The following is a 12,308-nucleotide window of genomic DNA, read 5'->3' as shown; positions in this document are numbered from 1 at the left end:
TGAAATATTAAACAAATTGTTGTTGAAAAAATTGCTATAAACAAGGCGATAGAAGCATTTTACAACAATATAATGTTCTGAAGAGTTGTGTATTACATTCCAGAGAATATTTTCCCAAAAGGTAACATTAAGAAGAATTTAACATTTTGGGAGATACGCTGCGAAATATACACAAATTAAAGAATTTTTAGATATATTATAAATTTTGAGGCAATAAATGCAGTTTTTCGAGTTCACTATTCCTCCAAATATTTTCTTCTTGCTCTTATCTACAAGTTTGCTGCAGATACCAAAGCAAGATTCGTACTGGTTTCAGAGATACAGCCCCGATTTGTTTTAAAAATTCGATCTTTTACCATGTTTAGATGAGGCCATAAAAACCGAACCCGATCTAAGATAACAAAACCCAAATATGGTTTTTACTTACTGGTCCTCTACTTTCATAAAATTCTGGATAGAAGTTGTTTGCACGCGATTGGCTGAAAAATGTTGCATAGTGTAATACAAGTTTAGAATTGTTTCTTTTTTTGTCTGTATCATACTTTGACAAACTTGTTTGGTTATACTGCTGTGTTGGAAAATCCCGATAACAAATTATTATCATTATCATGGGGTTTTAAAGTTTTCCATTATAGATCATTAAGGTCAGTTAGCTGTATTCGTAGCTGCTTTACGTGGCAAACTCTCTACCCCTCTTTCACAGGGATGTTGATATGTGATGCCTTAGAAATTTTGGATTTGGCAACCAAAACCAACACCCCTTGACCAACCCAACCTAATGTCACATTCATTGTTGGGCTAACAACAACAAACATTGCACAACCCAATTTGAAGCTGATTTAAAATTTGAAAATTTTGCTCCGGTCTCCCTTGTTCTTTGCCCAACTCGCTGAAAGCTTTTTATTCTTCTTTCAATTTATTTTTACGATTTAATCACATTTAAGGCTTGCTAAAGGATTATGGCTGTGGCCAGAGTAAAATTATTTGCAATCCCATTAGAGGGACATTAAATATCTCAAGTGTTAGAGACAAGAACTATTTGTTCAGGATTAACATGATATCCGTTTGTGGTTTTTTGGACCAAAAGAAAAGATAGTTGCAGCAACAAATAAAACACTTACGTCCAAAAATTAAAAGTGTAGTGCTGTAATTTGTCCATGTATTTGAAACTCTTAATTGATGATTTTTTGGAAGTTCAGATTAAACAAAGCATCCGTCCAAAGGACTCTGACTGTAGTTGCATTGTTGTTACCATCCTTTTTGTTCGAAATGAAACGGATGAGTAACGGGAAACAGGAAATTTAGCAACAAAGGAGGAAAGCAGCCAACAATTGAATTGCAAATTCATCCTTTTACAGGAATAAAAACGTTACCATTCGACAAGTGGCAACATGATATCCGTTAACTATAGAAAGAATTAATGGATAACGAAAATTGTTTCCATTCTTTGTGGTGTATGGTTGCTTCCAAAAATCTTTAAAAATTCCACTATATTGCGGTCTATGGGTGCTCCCAAAAATCGTTAAAAAATTTGCTATATTGTGGTCTATGGGTGCTCCCAAAAATCGTTAAAAAATCCACTGTATTGTGGTCTATGGGTGCTCTCAAAAATCTTTAAAAAATCCACGTTTATTGTGGTCTATGGATGATCCCAAAAACTTTTAAAAATCTGTGGACGCTTCCAAAAATCTTTAAAAAATCCACGTTTATTTTGGGTGCTCTCAAAAATCTTTAAAAAATCCACGTTTATTTTGGGTGCTCTCAAAAATCTTTAAAAAATCCACGTTTATTGTGGTCTATGGATGATCCCAAAAACTTTTAAAAATCTGTGGATGCTTCCAAAAATCTTTAAAAAATCCACGTTTATTTTGGGTGCTCCCAAAAATCTTTAAAAAATCCACGTTTATTGTGGTCTAGGATACTCCCAAAAATCTTTAAAAAATTGTGGTCTAGGTTGCTTCCAAAAATCTTTAAAAAATCCGCGTTCATTGTGGTCTGTGGATGCTCCCAAAAATCTTTAAAAAATTCACGTTTATTGTAGTCTGTGGATGCTCCCAAAAATCTTTAAAAAATTCACGTTTATTGTGGTATATGGGTGCTCCCAAAAATCTTTAAAAAATCCACGTTTATTAAGGTCTAGGATACTCCCAAAAATCTTTAAAAAATTGTGGTCTAGGTTGCTCCCAAAAATCTTTAAAAAATCCACGTTTATTGTGGTCCATGGGTGCTCCCAACAATCTTTAAAAAATCCACGTTTATTTTGGTCCATGGGTGCTCCCAAAAATCTTTAAAAAATCCACGTTTATTGTGGTCCATGGGTGCTCCCAAAAATCTTTAAAAAATCCACGTTTATTGTGGTCCATGGGTGCTCCCAAAAATCTTTAAAAAATCCACGTTTATTGTGGTCCATGGGTGCTCCCAACAATCTTTAAAAAATCCACGTTTATTGTGGTCCATGGGTGCTCCCAACAATCTTTAAAAAAATCCACGTTTATTGTGGTCCATGGGTGCTCCCAAAAATCTTTAAAAAATCCACGTTTATTGTGGTCCATGGGTGCTCCCAAAAATCTTTAAAAAATCCACGTTTATTGTGGTCCATGGGTGCTCCCAAAAATCTTTAAAAAATCCACGTTTATTGTGGTCCATGGGTGCTCCCAAAAATCTTTAAAAAATCCACGTTTATTGTGGTCCATGGGTGCTCCCAAAAATCTTTAAAAAATCCACGTTTATTGTGGTCCATGGGTGCTCCCAAAAATCTTTAAAAAATCCACGTTTATTGTGGTCCATGGGTGCTCCCAAAAATCTTTAAAAAATCCACGTTTATTGTGGTCCATGGGTGCTCCCAAAAATCTTTAAAAAATCCACGTTTATTGTGGTCCATGGGTGCTCCCAAAAATCTTTAAAAAATCCACGTTTATTGTGGTCCATGGGTGCTCCCAAAAATCTTTAAAAAATCCACGTTTATTGTGGTCCATGGGTGCTCCCAAAAATCTTTAAAAAATCCACGTTTATTGTGGTCCATGGGTGCTCCCAAAAATCTTTAAAAAATCCACGTTTATTGTGGTCCATGGGTGCTCCCAAAAATCTTTAAAAAATCCACGTTTATTGTGGTCCATGGGTGCTCCCAAAAATCTTTAAAAAATCCACGTTTATTGTGGTCCATGGGTGCTCCCAAAAATCTTTAAAAAATCCACGTTTATTGTGGTCCATGGGTGCTCCCAAAAATCTTTAAAAAATCCACGTTTATTGTGGTCCATGGGTGCTCCCAAAAATCTTTAAAAAATCCACGTTTATTGTGGTCCATGGGTGCTCCCAAAAATCTTTAAAAAATCCACGTTTATTGTGGTCCATGGGTGCTCCCAAAAATCTTTAAAAAATCCACGTTTATTGTGGTCCATGGGTGCTCCCAAAAATCTTTAAAAAATCCACGTTTATTGTGGTCCATGGGTGCTCCCAAAAATCTTTAAAAAATCCACGTTTATTGTGGTCCATGGGTGCTCCCAAAAATCTTTAAAAAATCCACGTTTATTGTGGTCCATGGGTGCTCCCAAAAATCTTTAAAAAATCCACGTTTATTGTGGTCCATGGGTGCTCCCAAAAATCTTTAAAAAATCCACGTTTATTGTGGTCCATGGGTGCTCCCAAAAATCTTTAAAAAATCCACGTTTATTGTGGTCCATGGGTGCTCCCAAAAATCTTTAAAAAATCCACGTTTATTGTGGTCCATGGGTGCTCCCAAAAATCTTTAAAAAATCCACGTTTATTGTGGTCCATGGGTGCTCCCAAAAATCTTTAAAAAATCCACGTTTATTGTGGTCCATGGGTGCTCCCAAAAATCTTTAAAAAATCCACGTTTATTGTGGTCCATGGGTGCTCCCAAAAATCTTTAAAAAATCCACGTTTATTGTGGTCCATGGGTGCTCCCAAAAATCTTTAAAAAATCCACGTTTATTGTGGTCCATGGGTGCTCCCAAAAATCTTTAAAAAATCCACGTTTATTGTGGTCCATGGGTGCTCCCAAAAATCTTTAAAAAATCCACGTTTATTGTGGTCCATGGGTGCTCCCAAAAATCTTTAAAAAATCCACGTTTATTGTGGTCCATGGGTGCTCCCAAAAATCTTTAAAAAATCCACGTTTATTGTGGTCCATGGGTGCTCCCAAAAATCTTTAAAAAATCCACGTTTATTGTGGTCCATGGGTGCTCCCAAAAATCTTTAAAAAATCCACGTTTATTGTGGTCCATGGGTGCTCCCAAAAATCTTTAAAAAATCCACGTTTATTGTGGTCCATGGGTGCTCCCAAAAATCTTTAAAAAATCCACGTTTATTGTGGTCCATGGGTGCTCCCAAAAATCTTTAAAAAATCCACGTTTATTGTGGTCCATGGGTGCTCCCAAAAATCTTTAAAAAATCCACGTTTATTGTGGTCCATGGGTGCTCCCAAAAATCTTTAAAAAATCCACGTTTATTGTGGTCCATGGGTGCTCCCAAAAATCTTTAAAAAATCCACGTTTATTGTGGTCCATGGGTGCTCCCAAAAATCTTTAAAAAATCCACGTTTATTGTGGTCCATGGGTGCTCCCAAAAATCTTTAAAAAATCCACGTTTATTGTGGTCCATGGGTGCTCCCAAAAATCTTTAAAAAATCCACGTTTATTGTGGTCCATGGGTGCTCCCAAAAATCTTTAAAAAATCCACGTTTATTGTGGTCCATGGGTGCTCCCAAAAATCTTTAAAAAATCCACGTTTATTGTGGTCCATGGGTGCTCCCAAAAATCTTTAAAAAATCCACGTTTATTGTGGTCCATGGGTGCTCCCAAAAATCTTTAAAAAATCCACGTTTATTGTGGTCCATGGGTGCTCCCAAAAATCTTTAAAAAATCCACGTTTATTGTGGTCCATGGGTGCTCCCAAAAATCTTTAAAAAATCCACGTTTATTGTGGTCCATGGGTGCTCCCAAAAATCTTTAAAAAATCCACGTTTATTGTGGTCCATGGGTGCTCCCAAAAATCTTTAAAAAATCCACGTTTATTGTGGTCCATGGGTGCTCCCAAAAATCTTTAAAAAATCCACGTTTATTGTGGTCCATGGGTGCTCCCAAAAATCTTTAAAAAATCCACGTTTATTGTGGTCCATGGGTGCTCCCAAAAATCTTTAAAAAATCCACGTTTATTGTGGTCCATGGGTGCTCCCAAAAATCTTTAAAAAATCCACGTTTATTGTGGTCCATGGGTGCTCCCAAAAATCTTTAAAAAATCCACGTTTATTGTGGTCCATGGGTGCTCCCAAAAATCTTTAAAAAATCCACGTTTATTGTGGTCCATGGGTGCTCCCAAAAATCTTTAAAAAATCCACGTTTATTGTGGTCCATGGGTGCTCCCAAAAATCTTTAAAAAATCCACGTTTATTGTGGTCCATGGGTGCTCCCAAAAATCTTTAAAAAATCCACGTTTATTGTGGTCCATGGGTGCTCCCAAAAATCTTTAAAAAATCCACGTTTATTGTGGTCCATGGGTGCTCCCAAAAATCTTTAAAAAATCCACGTTTATTGTGGTCCATGGGTGCTCCCAAAAATCTTTAAAAAATCCACGTTTATTGTGGTCCATGGGTGCTCCCAAAAATCTTTAAAAAATCCACGTTTATTGTGGTCCATGGGTGCTCCCACAAATCTTTAAAAAATCCACGTTTATTGTGGTCTATGGGTGCTCCCAAAAATCTTTAAAAAATCCACGTTTATTGTGGTCTATGGGTGCTCCCAAAAATCTTTAAAAAATCCACGTTTATTGTGGTCCATGGGTGCTCCCAAAAATCTTTAAAAAATTCACGTTTATTGTGGTCCATGGGTGCTCCCAAAAATCTTTAAAAAATCCACGTTTATTGTGGTCCATGTGTGCTCCCAAAAAAACTTTAAAAAATCCACGTTTATTGTGGTCCATGGGTGTTCCCAAAAATCTTTAAAAAATCCACGTTTATTGTGGTCCATGGGTGCTCCCAAAAATCTTTAAAAAATCCACGTTTATTGTGGTCCATGGGTGCTCCCAAAAATCTTTAAAAAATCCACGTTTCTTGTGGTCTATGGGTGCTCCCAAAAAATCTTTAAAAATTCCAAAAATCTTTAAAAAATCCACGATTATTGTGGTATATGGGGGCTCCCAAAAATCTTAAAAAAATCCACGTTTATTGTGGTCTAAGGGTGCTCCCAAAAATCTTAAAAAATCCACGTTTATTGTGGTCTATGGGTGATACACAAAATTTTTAAAAAATCCACGTTTATTGTGGTCCATGGGTGCTCTCAAAAATTTTTAAAAAATCCAAGTTTATTGTGGTCTATGGGTGCTTCCAAAAATCTTTAAAAAAAATCCACGTTTTTGTAATCTATGGTTGCTCCCAGAAATCTTTAAAAAATACACGTTTATTGTGGGGAATGGCTGCTGCTAAAATTTTTTAAATACTCCACATTTATCGTGGGGTATGTGTGCTCTTAAATTTCTTTCGAAAATCAAGTTTTTGTGCTCATCACTATCTGCCCAAAGCTGTATGACACCTAACCCCTTTAACATTTTTGGCAGCATATAATACATACTGAATTCCTAGCTTACTTCATTTGCTGCGGGTCTACATCATTACCCAGCAAATGAATCAAGCGAGCATACCTTGATTTTGGGTTTTCATGTCGTTTTTGTTCGTTTCTTTGGTACGAAAGTCCATTCAGTATTTATTGGTTACGTTTGAAATTGTTCTTGGTTTGACTCGATGTCGGTAACCATGTGTTTCCGTTTTTGGCTCTGGCTGACAATAGTCACTGCTGGCTAGTACTAGTATCCGACATTTCAATGGACCTTTCAATGGAGAAAAGTTCTGTTACGGCAATGTTTGTGGTCGTCATTGCCATAAAAGAATTTCTCTCAATTGAAATGAGCTTCTCCCTATTTTCATTTCTTGGAATTAATTGATGGGAATTATTGAAAGAATTTCTATCAAAAAATCAATGTGGCAAATGAACAAAACTAATGGATATCTTAGTATCAGATTCTCGTCTATTCTAGGTGCCTTAAATTTATAATTTAATATTAATGTTATTGGAAAGGTGTATGGAGGCGTAAACGCTTATTTACCCCACAATTTGACTAGACCATTGTACAAAGAAACCCAAGAAATGTTCCCGCCTTGATATTGACCTTATCGTGACATTATAATGGGTTTTATCGTTTGCCGCCCATTAATTTCATGTCATGTAATCCATATGGCATAGAAATAAAAGTGCGCCTGGTTTCCAAAAAAATGATATTTCATAATAAGTCATAGACATAAAAACCAAACCTTGCTGTCAATGCTGGTCCTATTACTGTTGCGGTTAACTAATATTCCCGTGACATCAATAATGTCTGCCTAAGAAAACTAAAATACCATTAATTTTTATATACATATAAATAATGTTAACAATCTTCTTAACTTATATCGTATAACAAATGAACAATAAATAAGAATTGCTGGTGTTTTTCTGTCTTAATTTAAATCCGCACTAACCAATTGAAACTATTTGCCAAGAAAAATAAAATTTGCTACACCGAAATATTTGTTGTGATAGATGGGAGTAAAGTTGTTATTTAAGGGAAAACTTTTGCGATACACAGTGAATGGAAATAATAGTTATGTTGGGAACTGCTAAAAGTATGCATCAAACATGGAATACAACACGGCATATTAATCGGAAATGTATTATTCATGATGCAATACATAAACTGAAGCCATAAGGCCAGCTGATTTAACAAACTATCAAATTTATTGTTCTTATGAAAACGTAGACAAAAATTATGACAGCTTAAAGCATTTTCAATCCAAAAAGCTTTGTTGTTGAAGTTTCTCGTTCACCTTATTAATTGCATCATGGTATCATTTTTGAGATACAATCTCACCTAAAGGCAATAGTGGTTCCAATATCTAAGATCGTCCTACAATTACTGGAATGCTACCTTTACACAATAAGTTTGGTGCTTAATCACTGGCGAGAACAACCGGTTGTATGTCAGCCAGGAAGGTCCCCTTAGCATCTACATATTTGTGATCGCCTGTACACTTCTTTTAGGATCGGTATGTCCCTGAATACCCGCTCTGGATTCATCTGGTCCGTACCCCTATAGAAAGAAACTCTGGAACATGGTCGGTGTCGGTGATATGTAAGGGATGCCGTACTATATCTATCCGAATTCTTCTGAAAGAATGTTGTCACCATCTTGTGAATAGGTATCCCGAGGTATGTCAGGAAAGATCACGACGATCTGAAGACATAGGTCCAAAGATATAACAGAGAACCTCTAGATTAACAAGCATATCATGTAGGTTTGAGTGGTATTCATACCGATGCAGTTGCGGAGGTGGGAGATATTCGCCCTTAGACATAATCCACCTTCCGTGGCGAAAGAGGGTCAACAGATGCCTTCGTTTGTGTCAGCCGCCTTAATTCCTATTGGGCCAGGATTGATGGTGTGACGTTGAAAATCTGTACTGCATGCAATAACGGTTTTCATAATACGCTGCAGTCCTTTTGTGTTTCTATAATAAGTACTCCTGGGCTTCTATAAGAAGTCCGCCTGTGCTTCCGTGAGAAAACCTTCTGAGCGTCTATATGAGGACCTTCAGGGCTTGTATAAGGTGACCTTCTGTTCTTCTTTAAGAAATTCTCCTCAGCTTCCATAAGACATTTTGGGATTCTATATGAATACCTTCTGGGCTTCTACAAGAATAAACTATGGACTTCTTTGAAAAAACCTTCTTTACTTCTATATCAAGACCTACTGGGTTTCTATAAGAACTTCTGACCTTCTTTAAGAAGGCCTGCTTGGCTTCTATAGGAAGTCTTTCTGGAATTCTGTATGAAGTACTTTTGGGCTTCCATAATAAGAAGACCTTCTCGGATTATCTAAGAAGACCTACTTGGCTTATATAACAAGATTCTCTGGTTTTCTAAAAGCAGACCTTCTGGGCTTCTATAAGAAGACCTGCTGTGCTTTTAACAGAAGATGTTCTGGGCTTTTATAAGAAAGCCTTCTAGGCTTCTAAAAGAGGACATTATTGGATTCTGTAAGAAGACTTCTTGTGCTATTAGAACGCCTTCTGTGATGCTATAAGAAGACCATTCTATTAGAAGTTATTCTGGGCTTCTATATGAAGTCCTGCTGGGCTTCTATAAGTAGACTTACTAGACATCTATAATAAGACCTTCTGGGCTTCTATAAGAAGTCCTTCTGGACTTCTATAAGAAGATCGTCTTGACTTCTATAAGAAGATATTCTGAAGTTCTATAAGAAGATCTTTTGGTTTTCTATAAGAGGACCTTCCAGGCCTCTCTAAAAATAACTTCTAGGCTTCTAAAAGTAAAAAATTGGGGATTCTATAAGTAGACCTACTAGACTTCTATAAGAAGACCTTCTGGGCTCTTATAAGAGGACATTCAGGTCGTCTATAAGAAGACTTTCTAGACTTTTATAAGAAGACATTCTGGGCTTCCATAAGAAGACCTTCCAGGCTTCTATTAGAACCTTCTGGACTTCTAAAAGTTGTTGTTGTTGTAACAGTGTTTATTATTATGTTTGTATGTTCATTCTTCTGTTCAATCTGGCTCTGGGTATATTTCCAGTTCCAGGAAAGTGGCTGCTTCGATGGGTTGTAGCCACATATCCACTGGAGTGAGATGAGTAGTTTTGGCGGGGCAGTTGAATAGGTGCTTTGTGTCGTGTGGGCTCATGCCGCATACTGGGCAGATGTCTTGCACGGCGCGATCGATTTCCACCCAAAAAGAATTTAGGCGACTGTAATATCCCGAGCGAAGTTGAACCAAAACTACTCTGGTTTGTCGTGGAAGCTGACGCTCCTCAGCTGCGATAGATGGGGTATGTGCTCCGAGGACTTTATTCACACTATAATTGTTTCTATAAGAAGACTTCTATTAGAAGACCTCCTGGGCTTCAATAAGAAGACCTTCTGGGCTTCAATAAGAAGTCCTTCGGGACTTCTATAAGAAGATTTTCTTGACTTCTATAAGGAGATATTCTGAAGTTCTACAGGACTTTCTGGTTTTTTATAAGAGGACCTTCCAGGGCTCTCCAAGAAGACCTTCTAGGCTTCTAAAAGAAAAAATTGGGGCTTCTATAAGAAGATCTTCTGGTCTTCTATAGGTAAACCATCTGGGCTCTTATAGGGGGACATTCTGGTCTTCTATAAAAAGACTTTCTAGACTTTTATAAATAGACCTTCCAGGCTTCCATGAGAAGACCTTCCAGGTTTCCATAAGAAGACCTTCCAGGCTTCCATAAGAAGACCTTCCAGGCTTCTATAAGTAGACTTACTAGACTTCTATAAGAAGACCTTTTGGACTTCTATATGAAGATCTTCTTGACTTCGATAAGAAGACATTCTGAAGTTCTATTAGAAGACATTCTGGTTTTCTATAAGAGGACCTTCTAAGCTTCTAAAAGAAAAAATTAGGGATTCTATAAGAAGACCTTCTGGGCTTCTATACGAAAATCATCTAGGCTTCTATGAGAATTCCTCTAGGTTTCTATAATACCTACTGCGCTTCTATAAGAAGACCCTCTGGTCTTCTATAAGAAGACCTTCTGGGCTTTTATAACAAGACCTACTGGGCTTCTAAAGGAAAATTTTTTTGGCTTATATAAAAAACCTTATGGTTTTCTATAAAAAGAACTTCGGGGTTTCTATGAGAAGAACTTCTGTGTCTCTTTAGTAAGACCATCTGGCTTCTATAGAAGGACATTATGGGTTTATGCAAGAAGACTTTCTGGGCTTCTATAAGAAGACCTTCTGGGTTTCTATAAGAACTTCGGGGCTTCTATAAAAAGGTCTCTTGGGTTTCTATAAGAAGACCCTCTGGGCTTCTATAAGAAGATCTTCTGGGCTTTTATAAGAAGATCTCTAAGGCCTGGGCTGCTATAAGAAGTCCTTCTGGGCTCCTATAAAAAACCTTTTAGTTTTTTTTATAGGCAGACCTTCTAGGCTTCTAATAGAAGACCTTGTGGTCTTATATAAGAAAACCTACTGGGCTGAGACTTATTGGAGGTAACCCACTCACATCTTTGCAGTTGGTCGCATTTGTGTGGTGGGACTGAGTTCGACGTGGCCGTAGAGGATTTTATTCTCATGTTGATGTCGTGCCTGCTACACGTAAGAGTAGCTTCATTTGTACTGTGTTGTCCGCTGTTCCTATTGGCCTATTATATAGTCCATGAAGAGAGCATGTTAAGTTTTTGTGGTTCCTAGTAACCATTTACAAATGGAATCTCCAAAAAAAGAAAAACTAAACAGAGCCTTAGATATTCCTGACATTCTGCCCAAAAGGTGCTGCCCCCTCAAAATAAAAAGTAAACGAAAACCTCAATCAAATCTTTAAAGCAAACACATAAACAGTTTACCAAATATGTGTGTACCACACGAATGTACTCGTACATATATATGTGGACAAACACACGTGTGTTGATAAACGGCTTAAGGTATTATGTTGGTCTATGGTTTTTAGGATTGAAGTTCGTCGCTTGTTTTTCTGTAGCACCTTTTGACTACGTATGTATGTAAATTGGCATTTCTGAAAGCCAACGTATGTACATATGTATGTATGTAAGTAAAGGACCAAATGCGTTTTTATGTGCCCAATGATGATGACCATGGTTTTTGTGTAGAATAAATGAATGGATTTGAAAAACCCCAGCAACAAAAAAGTGTCTACATACCTGTTCCTCTTCCGGTTTACCAGTGTCTTTATCAATTTTTGCCATACAAGCAGCTGAACCTCCTGGACAGCCCAAAGCATATTTGGGTACTAATGGTCGGCATACATTTAGAAAGATCTGTCGTCGATGTGATATAAAAGCATGGTGGTTGGTCGTTCGGTGTGTGTTGTGGGTCCAGGATTTGTGTATTTCCGCACACGTTTAAGAAACGAAGATATGTGCCATATTCGACATTTTCAAAAGAGATAAAAGAGAACAAAATTATGAATGTTAAAGTGAATGTAAAGCCCATATAAAAGGAATATGGTAGACTAAAGCAAAGGGTACTAATGGATGAATAAAATAATAAATCGGATAAAGTTGGACGAGTATTGTCTTTGGTTAGACCATTAGAGTTGTTAAAGGATTTCAAAACATATAATAAATAATAAGACTATTTTAAAGGGATTTAAAATTCTTGTCATAGACAAACAGCCTGTTTCACTATGTCGAAAGAAAATGAAAACGAAAGAAAAAAAAACAAAACTTGTGTATGATTTTTAAATTTTGTAGTTGTTTTAAAG

The 12,308-nt window shown here is 36.9% G+C and overlaps 1 protein-coding gene across 1 annotated transcript in view; it reads right to left on the bottom strand.

Annotated features, from left to right (window-relative positions):
• The window catches only part of LOC141389291 (cation-independent mannose-6-phosphate receptor-like), a 140,857-nt gene that overhangs the window by 65,695 nt on the left and 62,854 nt on the right, over window positions 1–12,308 (bottom strand). The window contains exon 10 of the mRNA XM_073960628.1: window positions 11,746–11,862. Within this exon, the coding sequence (XP_073816729.1) occupies window positions 11,746–11,862 (117 nt within the window). The remainder of the gene's footprint in view (window positions 1–11,745; window positions 11,863–12,308) is intronic.

The sequence above is a fragment of the Musca autumnalis genome, unplaced genomic scaffold (genome assembly GCF_047663935.1).
Source record: "Musca autumnalis isolate F117 unplaced genomic scaffold, ASM4766393v1 scaffold_1, whole genome shotgun sequence".
Taxonomy (NCBI): domain Eukaryota; kingdom Metazoa; phylum Arthropoda; class Insecta; order Diptera; family Muscidae; genus Musca; species Musca autumnalis.
This window is presented reverse-complemented; position numbering and strand designations above follow the sequence as displayed.